At 36.1% G+C, this 13,141-nt stretch overlaps 1 protein-coding gene across 1 annotated transcript in view; it reads right to left on the bottom strand.

The window, feature by feature from the left end:
- Positions 1–13,141, bottom strand: part of LOC113490019 (contactin-associated protein-like 4) — a 234,238-nt gene that overhangs the window by 41,239 nt on the left and 179,858 nt on the right. The window contains exons 13-14 of the mRNA XM_026866169.1: positions 9,972–10,169; positions 2,134–2,290 (exon numbers count right to left, since the gene is read on the bottom strand). Of these exons, the coding sequence (XP_026721970.1) occupies positions 2,134–2,290; positions 9,972–10,169 (355 nt within the window). The remainder of the gene's footprint in view (positions 1–2,133; positions 2,291–9,971; positions 10,170–13,141) is intronic.

Genomic DNA, 13,141 nt, shown 5'->3' with positions numbered 1-13,141 from the left:
CCCCCCTTCATTTACTAAAATCATGAATTTTCTTCTGTATACAATTTCTGTTTATCTGTCTTGGAGCACAGTGCGCAAAAATGTACATATTTTTTCAGGAAACTTTTTTTTTTCTTAAGTGAGAAATGCAAAACATTTTTAAGAACAAGTTACTTTTTGATGGAGTTATTGCAGATTTCTCATTTAAAACTGAAAATAAACTTCAAAAAACAAAACTGTTTGCTTCAAACTATGCTGCAAATAAAGGGAAACTGAATACAAACTAGTTTAAGTCTTCTGCAGAGAGGATCTGCATTTTTGTAGATCTTTAGAAACACATATTTTTTTAATAATCTATTTTAGACTTTTAGAGACTTTAAGATTTTTATTAGTCAATCAAGGAGTTTTATAGGTGTGTACAATCTAAGAAATAAGATAGATTTAATTATGAAAATAGAGTCTCAAAACTGTATTTCAAAACTGCACTGTAACTTTGGATTTCTGTGCTCAGAAACTACCTCAAACAAGCACAGCTTCTACCTACTTCTTCTGCCCTGTTAACAGTATTATCAACTGTTTCAAACCAGTATTTTCTAAGGAACCAAATATAACATTAAGCACAACTACTAAAATATTGTAAACATAGCCTCTATAACATTGGGGTGACAGGGATAAAAGTCTCCACTTAATATGTCAGAAGTGGATATATACAGAAATATAAAACAGGAGTAATACTATTTTCAGTGTATTACACTCATCAACATATTCAATTTAATTAAAGCAGTTATAGCGAAGACATGCATGTCATTCTCTATCTACTTTATTTACAGGTATGTTACCATTATAAATTAGCTTACATATGTGAGTATGGATTAAATGAACGATAAAACATCAAGAATGTATTATATATACTATAATCTACTCAAAATCCTGTCTCAAAATGTATTAATTCTTTAACACATATTTTGCTGTTGGGAATCAAAAATTGCTTGTATTTTTGTACAATAATAAGGAAATTCTTAGTGTTCTGTGTATTTGTTTAATCATATTATTGTAAAAAGCACAGCAGATATCTCTCTGTGAGTTTTTCAGCAGATGCAAATTCTTTTCCCTACAGAAACTTTTGAATCTTGTAAAGAATTGTTCTTTGACCTATCCTTTGTTGTTTTTTAATTTCTGTATCTGCTGAGTTCCCTGATCATGATAAGAGAATAAGCATTTTCCAAACAAATTCCCTAGTTGGTCCTTTAAAGGAAGCATGGATATCTAGCTTGAGTAGAAAATAATGTATTGTTTCATTTTGTATGCATGATATTCCTTATTTTTTCTGTTTTCAAAAAACAAATGTTGATTCATTTATTAACATGCATATATTATTATTAAGCAACATTAACCTACACACTGAATCATATTTATATAAGTTAAATACCCTTTAAATTTAAAAACTTCAAAGTTTCTTCAACAGAAAAGCTTTCATTTGAAAAGTCTCTATCTGCTTTGTAAAATCCTATACCGGAGCTATCATTGAGAAAGTTGGATCTGAACCTCTTAAGTGAAAAATCAGGTTCAGATTTGACATTGTAACAGGGACTCATTTCTTACATTACTTAATTGAATGGTATCATAAATAACATCAGAGATTTTCAAGTACAAGTGGAAGTTCTACATTTTAGAAATACTTCTAGCCCCTTAGAACTGTACTTGAGTGCTTTGCTTCACTGATAGCAAGGGTGTCTAATTTTAATTATCTAAATTGTAGGTGACAAAAATGGGGTAAAAAGTCTAAAAAGTGTAGTTAAAAATTATGCCAGAATCTTTTATTTTAGCTTTAATTTACCTTCAGTATTTTGAAACTAATAACTGAATTTGTATTAAAGACCAGAGATAATGTCTTAATATATAACTTGCAATATTCTACAAAACTAGAAAATATCTGTATATAGTTAATGCTCAGACTAGAAGAATTAACAGTAATACTTAATGTATATAGTTATAATGTTGTGAGAAAATATGCTCTATATCAAAGAAGCAGGTAACACTATGTTAATTTAAATTTACCACAGCCTGGTGCTCTATAATCTGCTAAGGCCTGTATATTTGCTTTATTTACTTTCCAGGAAAAAATATTGTGAATAAGCAACAGTAAAAAGTCACCATTCATCTCTGTCCGCATCACAGTTGCAGTAATGCTGGGAATCAATGCAGCTCCCCTCTAATCCACAAGAACATTTTTGTACAGCAGGCAAGGCACCTCCCCAGTAAGTCTGTGTTTCATTGGTTCTTCCAATCCACCAGCTCAGTGGCACGCCCTCTAAAAGGTATGTAAGAGAAAATCAGTGCCCAGTCTTGTCTTCTACTTGTCCCAATATTTCTCATCCAAACAAGTTTCCAAAACGTTAAGCATAGAAAAATCACCCCTCAAATCTAAAAACTTTAACAACAATTAGAAAAAAATTTACTACCTTTGCTTGATAAGTAATTATTCATTTTAATATTTCATTATCAGGTATTAAATGATTGTCACAGGTTTTTGCTTGCATTAGTGGAAAAAGGAACTCACAGTCCCTAGCTCAGTCAGCCATGATATTAGAATCATTTATCTTAAGCAGTCCATTTATATAATTCATTTTAAAATGATCCATGAAAAAGGAAGTACCATCGCCCTAAAAAATAAAGGTAGTTTATATTCCAAAGTAAAGATCTATTTCAGATCATGGAACAACCACCAATAGAATGAGAAGAGTTATAGAAAAGCTATGCAGAAATGGTCTCAGGCTGCTACCAAGAGTAGTACGGAGTACTACTACCCATATCTGTGATGAACATTAAGCAGCTGAATAGTGATGTTAATCAAAAATGCCCAAAGACAGCTGTTCGGTCCCAGCAGATTCAGAATTTATATACTCAGAGACAGCAGAAATCATGTTAATGGTGCTCCCATAAACAAGCTGATGTATCTGGTGAGTGGAAGTGGGGTTTCCCAGGATTATTACATCTTTGTTTGGTGCATCCAGTCGGCATTGTTTGTAGCAAAATGGATGTTTCCATAATATTACAGTCCTGCAGATTAATCTTAAAGATGCTGCCAAGTAATCACAGCAACAGAAAATATATACAGAACAGATAATAGATATGAAGCATAAACTATCTCAAATGAGAAGGAAGGAGGTTGATGGAATACATGAAAGTCAAGGCATGAGAAGAAATAAAGTACTGTTAAATTATAGAATTTCTTATAGATGCACTTCTTTTTGCTGTTGTTGGAGCTCCATGTTTTCAGCAGCAGGGCCCCACAAAGAAGCTGAAATTTATCCTAGTCGCAACTTTACTTAGAACTGCCACTGCTTATTAAACCTCTCTGTTAGATAAGACCTCTATTACACTGACAGTCTCAGATCATACACACATTGACTGCACTCATTACTGCACAACTGTCAGCCAGCAGGCCAAGAAAGAGTGCGAGCAGTTTCTGGAAAAGTCAAACTTGCATAATGTCATCAATGTCCAGTATCAGTGTTTGTTTTTGCAAGCCATCATAGGAGGAAGAAAACCTAGAGACATTTTATAAATAATTTATCAGACAAAACTTTAAAAAGCTTCCAAGAACTAAGACTGTAAAAAGCAGAATATTTCTGCTGTTTCAACAAGCATGCCTTAGCTTTATATTGTAGTGATGAATTAATATTCCCAGTCTTTCTCTAGGGACACTGGGGTATGTTTAAAATCTGGTCTCAGTTATCTCTTCATACAGCAGGGTGAGGACAGAGTATTTATTGAAATGCTGCAAGTTCATACTGATTAGCCCAGATTGTTATACCTGCTTAAGCAGAATATATTGCCTAAGCAAAATAAAGCTATTAATTACAGTGGCTACAGATTTCCTAATGATAATCACATAAAAGTATTAACAGGTGACTTTAAAAACATTGTTTGCAAATGGTATTCAGACTGATTGAATGTAATATATTCTTAAAATACAGTCAGTTAAGAATTATTACGTGTTCCAAAAAATGTTTCATGAGACCATCACCAAATTTTGTACTTGTGAAATATAGCTAGTGGAGATTATTGAGAGCAGAAATGGGAGGGATTAAATTGTGCAGGCAATTTGATAATGTACTTATTTGCATTTCAAATTCTGATATTTCATTGTGCTCATACTAAATGAAACAGAACAAATTTACTTCAGTAAAATGTTATTTGAATTTTGTATTAATGTCAGGTATGCTTCAGTTACTAGCTATATGTGATTGATTGCTTTGTGGTTTGTAATTCTGACTATAAAAATCATCAAGCAAATAGATAAAAGTGATCATAAAGATGAAAACTTGGTGAAGACTAATTTCAGATGCTAAATAGATGAAATAGCAACTAAGTCAGCAAGTCCAAAATTTCAAATTAGTTACCTTTATTTTCGTAAACGTCCCTCAAATTTTTAGAGTATTTGTATTCCGAACAGAATTCTTATTTAGCTCTCTGAGTCCTTCTAAATAGACTGAACATCCTATAAAATCTAACTATAATTCACACTTATTATTGCAAAGTCCTTACAAAAATTTCTAATGAATTTTCTAAAGTTTATGGTACTATGTCACACTGAGAGACTAAAAGTTAGAATGTGTATCTGCTGGAGAAGTCTGGAAGTTATATGTTTCACATAAAAATAGGTGAGAAATATATTTCCAATACTCTCAAACAGAGCACTAGATTTTCTGGTAATAGTTTTAAATCTGAATCTAGAACTCTTTGGAGAGAAGAAATAATATGTTCTATCCTCTCCATACTTTTCAATGGAAAGTTAGATCTTGAAGAAGAAAGACACGAAAACAAGACACAATCCCTAATTTCTCTCTTTTTTTTTTTTTTTTTTTTTTTCCCAGCTCTCTGATATCCAGGAGATAAAAGAAAGAAGTGGAGTGGCATGACCTTAAAAATTTCAAAACATAGTAGAATTCTCCTTTTCCATTATATTAGCAAGTTCTAAGTCTATATTTCTAGAAAGAATAAGATGAGAAATTGGAGGATATTTGAAAAACATACTCTCATAACCTCAGAGAAAAAAGCTTACATATTGTTGTGTTCAAAGACTAAAAATCTTTACCAGACTAGAAATATTTTAGCATATATTCATAATACTGGGGACTGGAAGAATGAAGAACTGCCCATTGTAAGAGTAGATCAGGTTTGAGAGCACCTAAGGAACCTGAAGGTGCGCAAGTCCATGGAACTTGATGAGATGCATCTGCATGTCCTGAGGAAACTGGCAGATGATGGATAAGCCACTATCTATCATATTTGAGAAGTCATGGCACTCCAGTGAAGTTCCCTCTGATTGGAAAAAGGGGTAACATAACCTGGACTTTTAAGAAAGGGAAACAAAGAGGACCTGGGGAACGATAGGCCAGTCAGTCTCAAATCTACACCCAGAAAGATCATGGAACAGATCCTCCTGGAAAATATATAAGGGCACATGGAAAATAAGGAGTGACAGCCAACATGGCTTTACTAAGGGAAAATGATGCCTGACAAAATTGGTGGCCTCTACAATGGAGTTACAGCACTGGTGAATAAGGGAAGAGCAACTGATGTCATCTACCTGGACTTGTGTAAAACATTTTACACCATACCACATGACATCCTTGTTTCTAAACTGGAGAGACATGGATTTGATGGATGGACCACTTGGTGGATAAGAAATTGGCTGGGTGGTTTCACTCAAAGAGTTGCAGTTGACAGTTCAACGGAGAGCTATGACAAGTGGCAGTCCTCGGGGGTTTGTGTTGGGACTGACATTGTTTGACATCTTTGTTGGAGTCACAGACAATGGGACTGAGTGCACCCTCAACAGTGACACCAAGCTGTGTGGTGCCATTGACATGCTGGAGGGAAGGGATGTGCCATCCAGAGGGACCTTGACAGGCTGGAGAGGTGGGTCCATGCAAACCAAATGAAATTTAACAAGGCCAAGTGCAAGTGAAATTTAACAAGGCCAAGTCCTGCACTATGGGTTGAGGCAGTTCCAAGCACAAATACAGGCTGGGTGGTAAGTGGATTGAGTGCAGCCCTGTGGAGAGGGATGAAGGAGTAGTAGTAGATAGAAAGCTATGAGCCAGCAATGTACACTCCAGCCCAGAAATCCAACTGTATCCTGGGCTTCATCAGCACAAGTGTGGCTAGTAGTCTGAGGGAGGTAATTCTACCCCTCTACTCCACTCTTGTGACACCCCAACTGGACTATTGTGTCCAGCTCTGGGACCCCCAACATAAGAAAGACATGGACCTGCTTAGCAGGTTCAGAGGAGAACCACAAAGATGATCAGGGGGCTGGAGCACCTCTCTTAGAAGGACAGGCTGAGAAAGTTGGGGTTGTTCAGCCTAGAGAAAAGAAGGCACCAGGGAGACCTTATAGCAGCCTTCCAGTAGTTAAAGGGGACCTACAGGAAAGACGGGGAGGGACTTTTTATCAGGCAGTGTAGTGATAAGACAAGGGATAACAGTTTTAAACTGAAAGAGGGTAGATTTAGTTGGATATAAGGAAGAAATGATTTATTGCGAACATGGTGAGATACTGGAACAGGTTGCCCAGGGAAGTTGTGGATGCCCTGTCCCTGGCAGTGTTCAAGGCCAGGCTGGACGGGGCTTTGAGCAACCTGATCTAGTGGAAGGTGTTCTTACACAGGGCAGGGGCGGTTGGAACTAGATGATCATTAAGGTCCCAACACAAAACATTCTATGAATACACTGTTGTCAGCTCAGGTGCATTCCAGTTTTAACTAGGGCTTACTTAGGAATTGCCAGTTTTGTTTAACAGTACGTAGATGGCTTGACTACTTTTAAGACTGTACTTCTGTCTTGGAGAAAGCAAAATGGATGTGTCTAATTCCCTAAATAGCACTGCATTACAGTGCTCTGCTGAGCTCGATATCTTGTCTACACAATTTAAAGGTGATTCAGTCAGGTCTACTTTAGCTACAGCTACTACGGTGATCACTGTGTAAATATAATCCTATTCTCCACCACTTATCAAACACGTTGAATGCCTTTATGCACCAAGACTTTGGAAGGAGTGGCTGATACTCCAGGGGGTCATGCTGCTGTCCAGAGGAAACCCAGAAAAGACCCGCACCTGGGGAGGAACAGCCACAGGCAGCAATATGTGCTGGGGGTCACTCAGCTTGAAAGAAATTTGATGGAAGAGGGTTTGTGGGTCATGGTAGATACAAGGTGGAACATCCAGTAATGTGCCCTTTCTAAAAAGAAGGCTACAATTATGCTGGGCTGCATCAGAAAGTTGAGATGTTGCCAGCAGGTTGAAGGAGGTGATCCTTCTCCTCCGTTCAACACAGGTGAGGCCACATATGAACTGTGTCCAGTTCTAGGCTCCTCATTACAGAATAAAGATACTGGACAGCATCCAACAAAGGGCCACAGAGATGATTAAGGGACTGAGAATCTCTCCTATGATGAAAGGCTGGAAGAGATGGAACTGTTTAGTCTGGAAATAGAAGGTTCAGGGAGATCTTATCAATGTATATAAGTACCTGAAGGGAAGGTGTAAAGACAACTGAGACACGCTCTTTCCAGTGGTGTCCAGTGACAGGACAAGAGGCAGTGGGCACATACTGATACACAGGACATTCTTCCTCAATATCAGGAAATACTTTTTCACTGTGAGGGTGACTGCCACAAGTTGCCCAGAGAGATTATGGAGTCTCCATCCTTGGAGACATTTAAAGGCCATCTGGACATGCTCCTGGGCAGACAGACTCTTGGTGGCCCTGCTTGAGCAGGGGTGTTGGACCAGATGACTTCTAGATGTCCCTTCCAACCTATGCCACTCGGTGATTTGTGATTCTGTGATTCTAAGACTGTACAAACTCATATTGTTTTCTGCTGATGTGGTTCAGATGCTGAAAACAACATCTATTTCAGTGCATATTCTAGGTGCACTAATCACAGAGGTCCCGGAAAAAAAGTATCAGCACATATATTTTGAAAAAAAACCCCAAAACACTTTTTCCCTTCTCCTTGTAGGTGAGAACTAGCCCTTCAAAAGCACAGAGCAGTTTGTTTCTACAAAGGGGCATCTGCTGCTTCTCCCAGGAACTTTATCTGTTTTTACCGTTACTGTGACTGAATGGGTCAAAGAGGATCTGTCCTTATTAAGTCATCCACTGTGGTCACCACTCTTGAACTAAAAAAAAGCAGATCTCAATCCTGGAATGTAAAAATCAGAATTTTATTTTAAGGAAGTGATTTAATTAAGAATGCTAGAAAAGATAAGGTCAAGTTAATACATCCCCTAAACAGTTACAAAAATGTGGCTCTGTCTGCTTTCAGAGAGGGTAACATAAACCCTAACTCTCTTTAATAAGTGTTATGTCATTCCTATATCACAAAACTCAGTGTTGCCATTTTTATGCAGCCTCACTGCAGAAGCCAAGAGTGATCATTACCAGATCCTAGCTTTCTCTCACCTCAGAACAGCCTAAAGGTCACTCTTCAGTGGGATGGCAAGTTGCATTTGGTGCAGTTTGTGTTAATGTTTAAAGAATGGGTTGAGAAAATTTGTAGAACTCACAAATAACTTTCCCATGACTATTTAATTCTAACATTCAATACTAAATTTTAGATGGCTTAGCACAATTAACTGATTGAGCTCTTTTAACTTTCTAGAAAAACCTGTGTTTCTGTGCAGTCTCATTGAATCACACACACACAAAAAAAAAAAAAAAAAAAAAAAAAAAAAAAAAAAAAAAAGGAAGTCCTGCTTGCCTGGCTCTTTCCTTCTCCTTCTCTGATCTAATTTTTCTCATGGTTTCCAGGTTGATCAGACTGCTGAAACTGGTGACTTGAGAAGGTGTGGTTTATTGCTGGGGTTTTTTTGTTTTAACTTAGTCTATGTGACAGTTGATAGCCAAAGGATATAAAATACCTCGAGAGAAAAATCCTGAAACCCTCTGCTCGGTGTAAACCAGGCTTTTGAACATCTAACTATAACTTCAATTTTCAGTCCATAGGTAAAAAGGAGACTCAGTGGGACTTCTTAAACTGTAGGTTCATCTTTTATGTTATGGAGACGTTTTAGAGCAGATATGCTGCCAAGAGTGAATTAAATTCTACGAAGACCAGTGATGTCCATGATATAATTAAGGAGAAAGAATTTATAAGGAGTTTAGAGACAGAATCAGAGACTGTTGCACTCAGATGCCTGCTCTCTGGTTAGTAGGCAAGAATGTCTAGAAATTAGTTTGAGCAGTTTCTGGTGGACAAGTCAAACAATTTCAGTTAGTATTTGAAAGACAGTAAACAATGAGACTTTTACTTCTACATTATTTGGAGTCCTTATATTTTCATGGTAAAGTCTGTTAACAGCAGCTCTGTGTCAGTGAAAGTTAGGATTTAAGGAGACTATATAACTTCATTTTTCTTTAAGTACATCAGAGGATCTCCATTCGTTATTCTCTTAAAACAATTATACATTTCTCAATAATCCACATTTTAACTTTTGGGTTTTCTTATAAATGCTTATGTTGGACAGTAGAAATTCAGTGTTATCAATACTTTTTGTCAAGCACTCATGAACATTAATTGTTTAAAAACATTCAGCAATAAAATTTTGCTGAAATCTATGCACTAAATTGTATACTTTTAAGCAAATATTTCCTCAGTAATTCCTTGATTAAAATGCAAAAATCCCTGGAAGGCAGATCAACAGGAGCTCTGTTAATCTCTGTTAATTTAAAATATGTATTAGAGAAATCAACTTTGAGAGCACTTATCTGTGAACGAAGATCATTATAAACTGACATTTGTGTTTTTCTGGTTCAAATACCTCTTGGCAACTTACAGGAACCTGAGTACTAGATATATGAAGTAGTTCAAATTCTGTAGTAGCAAAATGCCATAACCTTGATAGAAATAAATACCTTTAATAGCCAGTAAAATAAAATGCATTATACAGCATAATAAAATTTGTCTGCTTTACTTACCTGTCTTATCTAAAAGCCTTGACTTTTTGCAGTGGTAAGCAAGCTCCTGTTGACAGTGCTCTGCATGGTTAATTGTAGCCTGAAGCTGGTCTAAGCTGGCAGAGTACTTGAAAAACACAGTGTGGGGGTTCTCTCGATTAGCACTTTTGACTCTGGTTAGGTTGGTGTTGTTATGCTGTATAATTGTCCACGTTGTATCTTTCAAAACACATGTGACAATAAAGAATGAGAAGTAGTTGCATAAATTGGCAATGGAAAGAGAATGTATGATGGAATCAACTAAACTTTAAGGTGACTGATCACAAAAAGTGATTTGGGGCGTATGAAACAGAGACATAAATCATTGTGCAAAAATACAAACAATAAGTAATTGTTTCTATTTATAAGTAGATTATTGTACCGTGATTGTAACAGGTATTCAGCTTGTTATGATTATCATCTCTGAAATACAATATAGTTTATCTGGTAAATTGCAATGAAAGAATAGAAAGAAGTAATATGTACTATTGTTACTTTTCCCAGGCTTAAATTGTTTCTAAAATAACACTAAATTCTGTCTTAAATTCTAACTACATCACATATATTCACTACATATAAACATATATACACATATTTTTATATATATATATATATATAAAAAAAAACCCCAGTATAATTGAATTAGTTTATTCTGTGTGAGAAAATGGCCTACAGGCTTTTTCTATTATTTAAAAAAAAAAAAAAAAAAAGTAAAAATCAAAAGTAGCTTGCAAATATTGCAAATACTGTATTTACTGTAAAACTCAGATTACATGAAGGTGAGTTATTCTAGCTGTCTAAAATCAAATAGTAGTCTTTATTTGAAATACTATTCAAAACCTGTGTTTAGTCAAGGACTTACAATCACAGCTTCCAAAGTTCAATATAAAGTTGCTTCCAAACACCTGACATAATGTTAATTTATGGCAACCACCATGGTATGACCACTTGACTCGGTACTCTTAACATGATAAATTACTAGTTCAGAACTGAGAGCCGTATTTCCCCCCAAAACACATACTGCTCTTAAGTTGACTTTTAGCTTGTATACTGCTGGGTAAGGCAGCTACATACTTCACTGCATTGCACAGACAGGTCTTATGATTCATGTAAACTGGAGGCATACAAAATATTGCCAAAATAGTTATTCCAGAAGCAGTTGAACCGTGTCTGCAGATTTTTTGTTCTATAAATCGCTAGTAAATATTCAGTACTTTAAACATTATTTCTGGAAAAATATGTTCTGAAGTAATGATCTTGCAATACAAGAGCAGAAAAGACTTTCATATAAATCTACATATAATTCACATAGTTGAATAATAAACAATATATTGCATATTTGTAAAAGGCATGTGCTAAGATGTGCAGTCTGCTCTAAAACACTTTCTACAACTTTGAGTCATGTGGCTTACACTAAACAACAAAGCAGTTCGATAGCTTTCCAGTTATATTGATACTTCACAAATACAGGAAAGATGAAACTGGCTGGCACCACAGCACAGGAATGCATTGGTCCCCGTGTCCTACAGTCTGCCTACAAGGAAATGTATCAGACACTCTGCTTGGGAGTAAAAATATAGTCCTACTGTGTTCTTTGAAATAGAAATTGCACTAAATATTGGTGCTGATAAAGGCTCATTTGATCCTGCTGATTTGTACTTCTGCCAAGACCCCTCACCTCTAAATAGGGAAGCACTGAGCTTATTCTGTTTCAACTTCCACTTGCAGAGACTTTAACAGTCTGACTCCCATGACTAAAACCCACTTCAAGGTAGGGGTGAGCAGGTGCTCAGTTAATCCCTGTATGGGTCAGTCAAGTCTAGATTAATAATAATTGTATTTTTGTATCTTAATGGCCAATGTAATTTGAGGAGATATGAGAATTTTTTTTTCCTAACTTTTAGTATTGATGATAACATTTCTGATTTTCGAATAGTAGTATTTCTAGCTATTTAACAGAGTTGTGTTTTATTTAATTAGCTTCCGACAGGCCACACATGGCTGACATTACAAGATTATTTATAGAGAGGAAACAAATCGTAGTCACTAAAGGACAAGTATTCATCAGAAAACCTAAAGGAAATATCAAGGTGAGATGATTATTCATAAAATAGTATATTAAAAGGAGTTTATTTATGCAACCTTTTTTTATCACTGCTTACCAGTTTTTGGTCAAATTATAAAATCTTATGAAGTACATGCTCATGGTGTCAAAAAGCAGATGGCTGGAAATATAACAAACTTAGATTTCTTTTTGTACATGCACATGCACACATACAAAAATATATCTAAAGGCTACACTGAGCATAAAAATTAAGACAAACAGGTCACCTATCAGACTCATTGTCACACCCCCAAATTTACAAAGAGAAAGAAAACCAGGTCACTGCAAGATTTAGTCCTTTTAACTGCCAATGTGGACTGTAGGCTTTTCATTCTGAACCCAATCTCCAAAGATAAAAGCAGGGAAAGGCACTTCCCTCCCAGCTGCCTGAAAAATAGAGCACCGTAAATGTCAAAGACAAGGCAGTGCTGTAAAAAATGTAGGCATCTGCCTTCCCTGCCTCTGGTGGGGAAAGGGAATACGAGTCATGAGGAAACTGGGAAAAAAAACAAATACAGAAAATTCATCCTGTCAGGCTGCATCTCAAAATGAAGAACTGATCAGTGAGGTTTGCTTAATGTGGTGAATAAAGAGTGACTGAGGAAAACAGTAACAGCTGTTCATGGACACACAAGGATAAATCAGACACTACACTGTACCTTGGAGAGTTATACCCGCTGAAAAAAAACTTGTCATCTTTCTGCCATATTTTTTGGTCTTTTTTAGTCTTGTAGGACATTAGGATATTTCTTTTTAGGGGCCTGTGACAATCTGAACCCACCATGATGAAGCACAGTTCACTGTAGAAGTTAAAAGTCAGGAGCTGACATGGTGAGACTAGTTAAATTGCATAGACTGATTGAAATGATGAGAATTCTATTATTTCAACATGTATAACATGTTGACTGCTGTGAAAATCAACCAATGACACTGGCAGAGTCCTAACAGTTTCTCAAGAAATAGATGTGACCATAAATTGTTTACTAATCAATATCAGAAGCTTATGATTAAGGTTTCCAAGTCAAGCTGTCAACATTTAGGAGTTGAG

The sequence above is a fragment of the Athene cunicularia genome (genome assembly GCF_003259725.1).
Source record: "Athene cunicularia isolate RWA chromosome Z unlocalized genomic scaffold, athCun1 chrZ_part2, whole genome shotgun sequence".
In the NCBI taxonomy this organism is placed as follows: Eukaryota; Metazoa; Chordata; class Aves; order Strigiformes; family Strigidae; genus Athene; species Athene cunicularia.
This window is presented reverse-complemented; position numbering and strand designations above follow the sequence as displayed.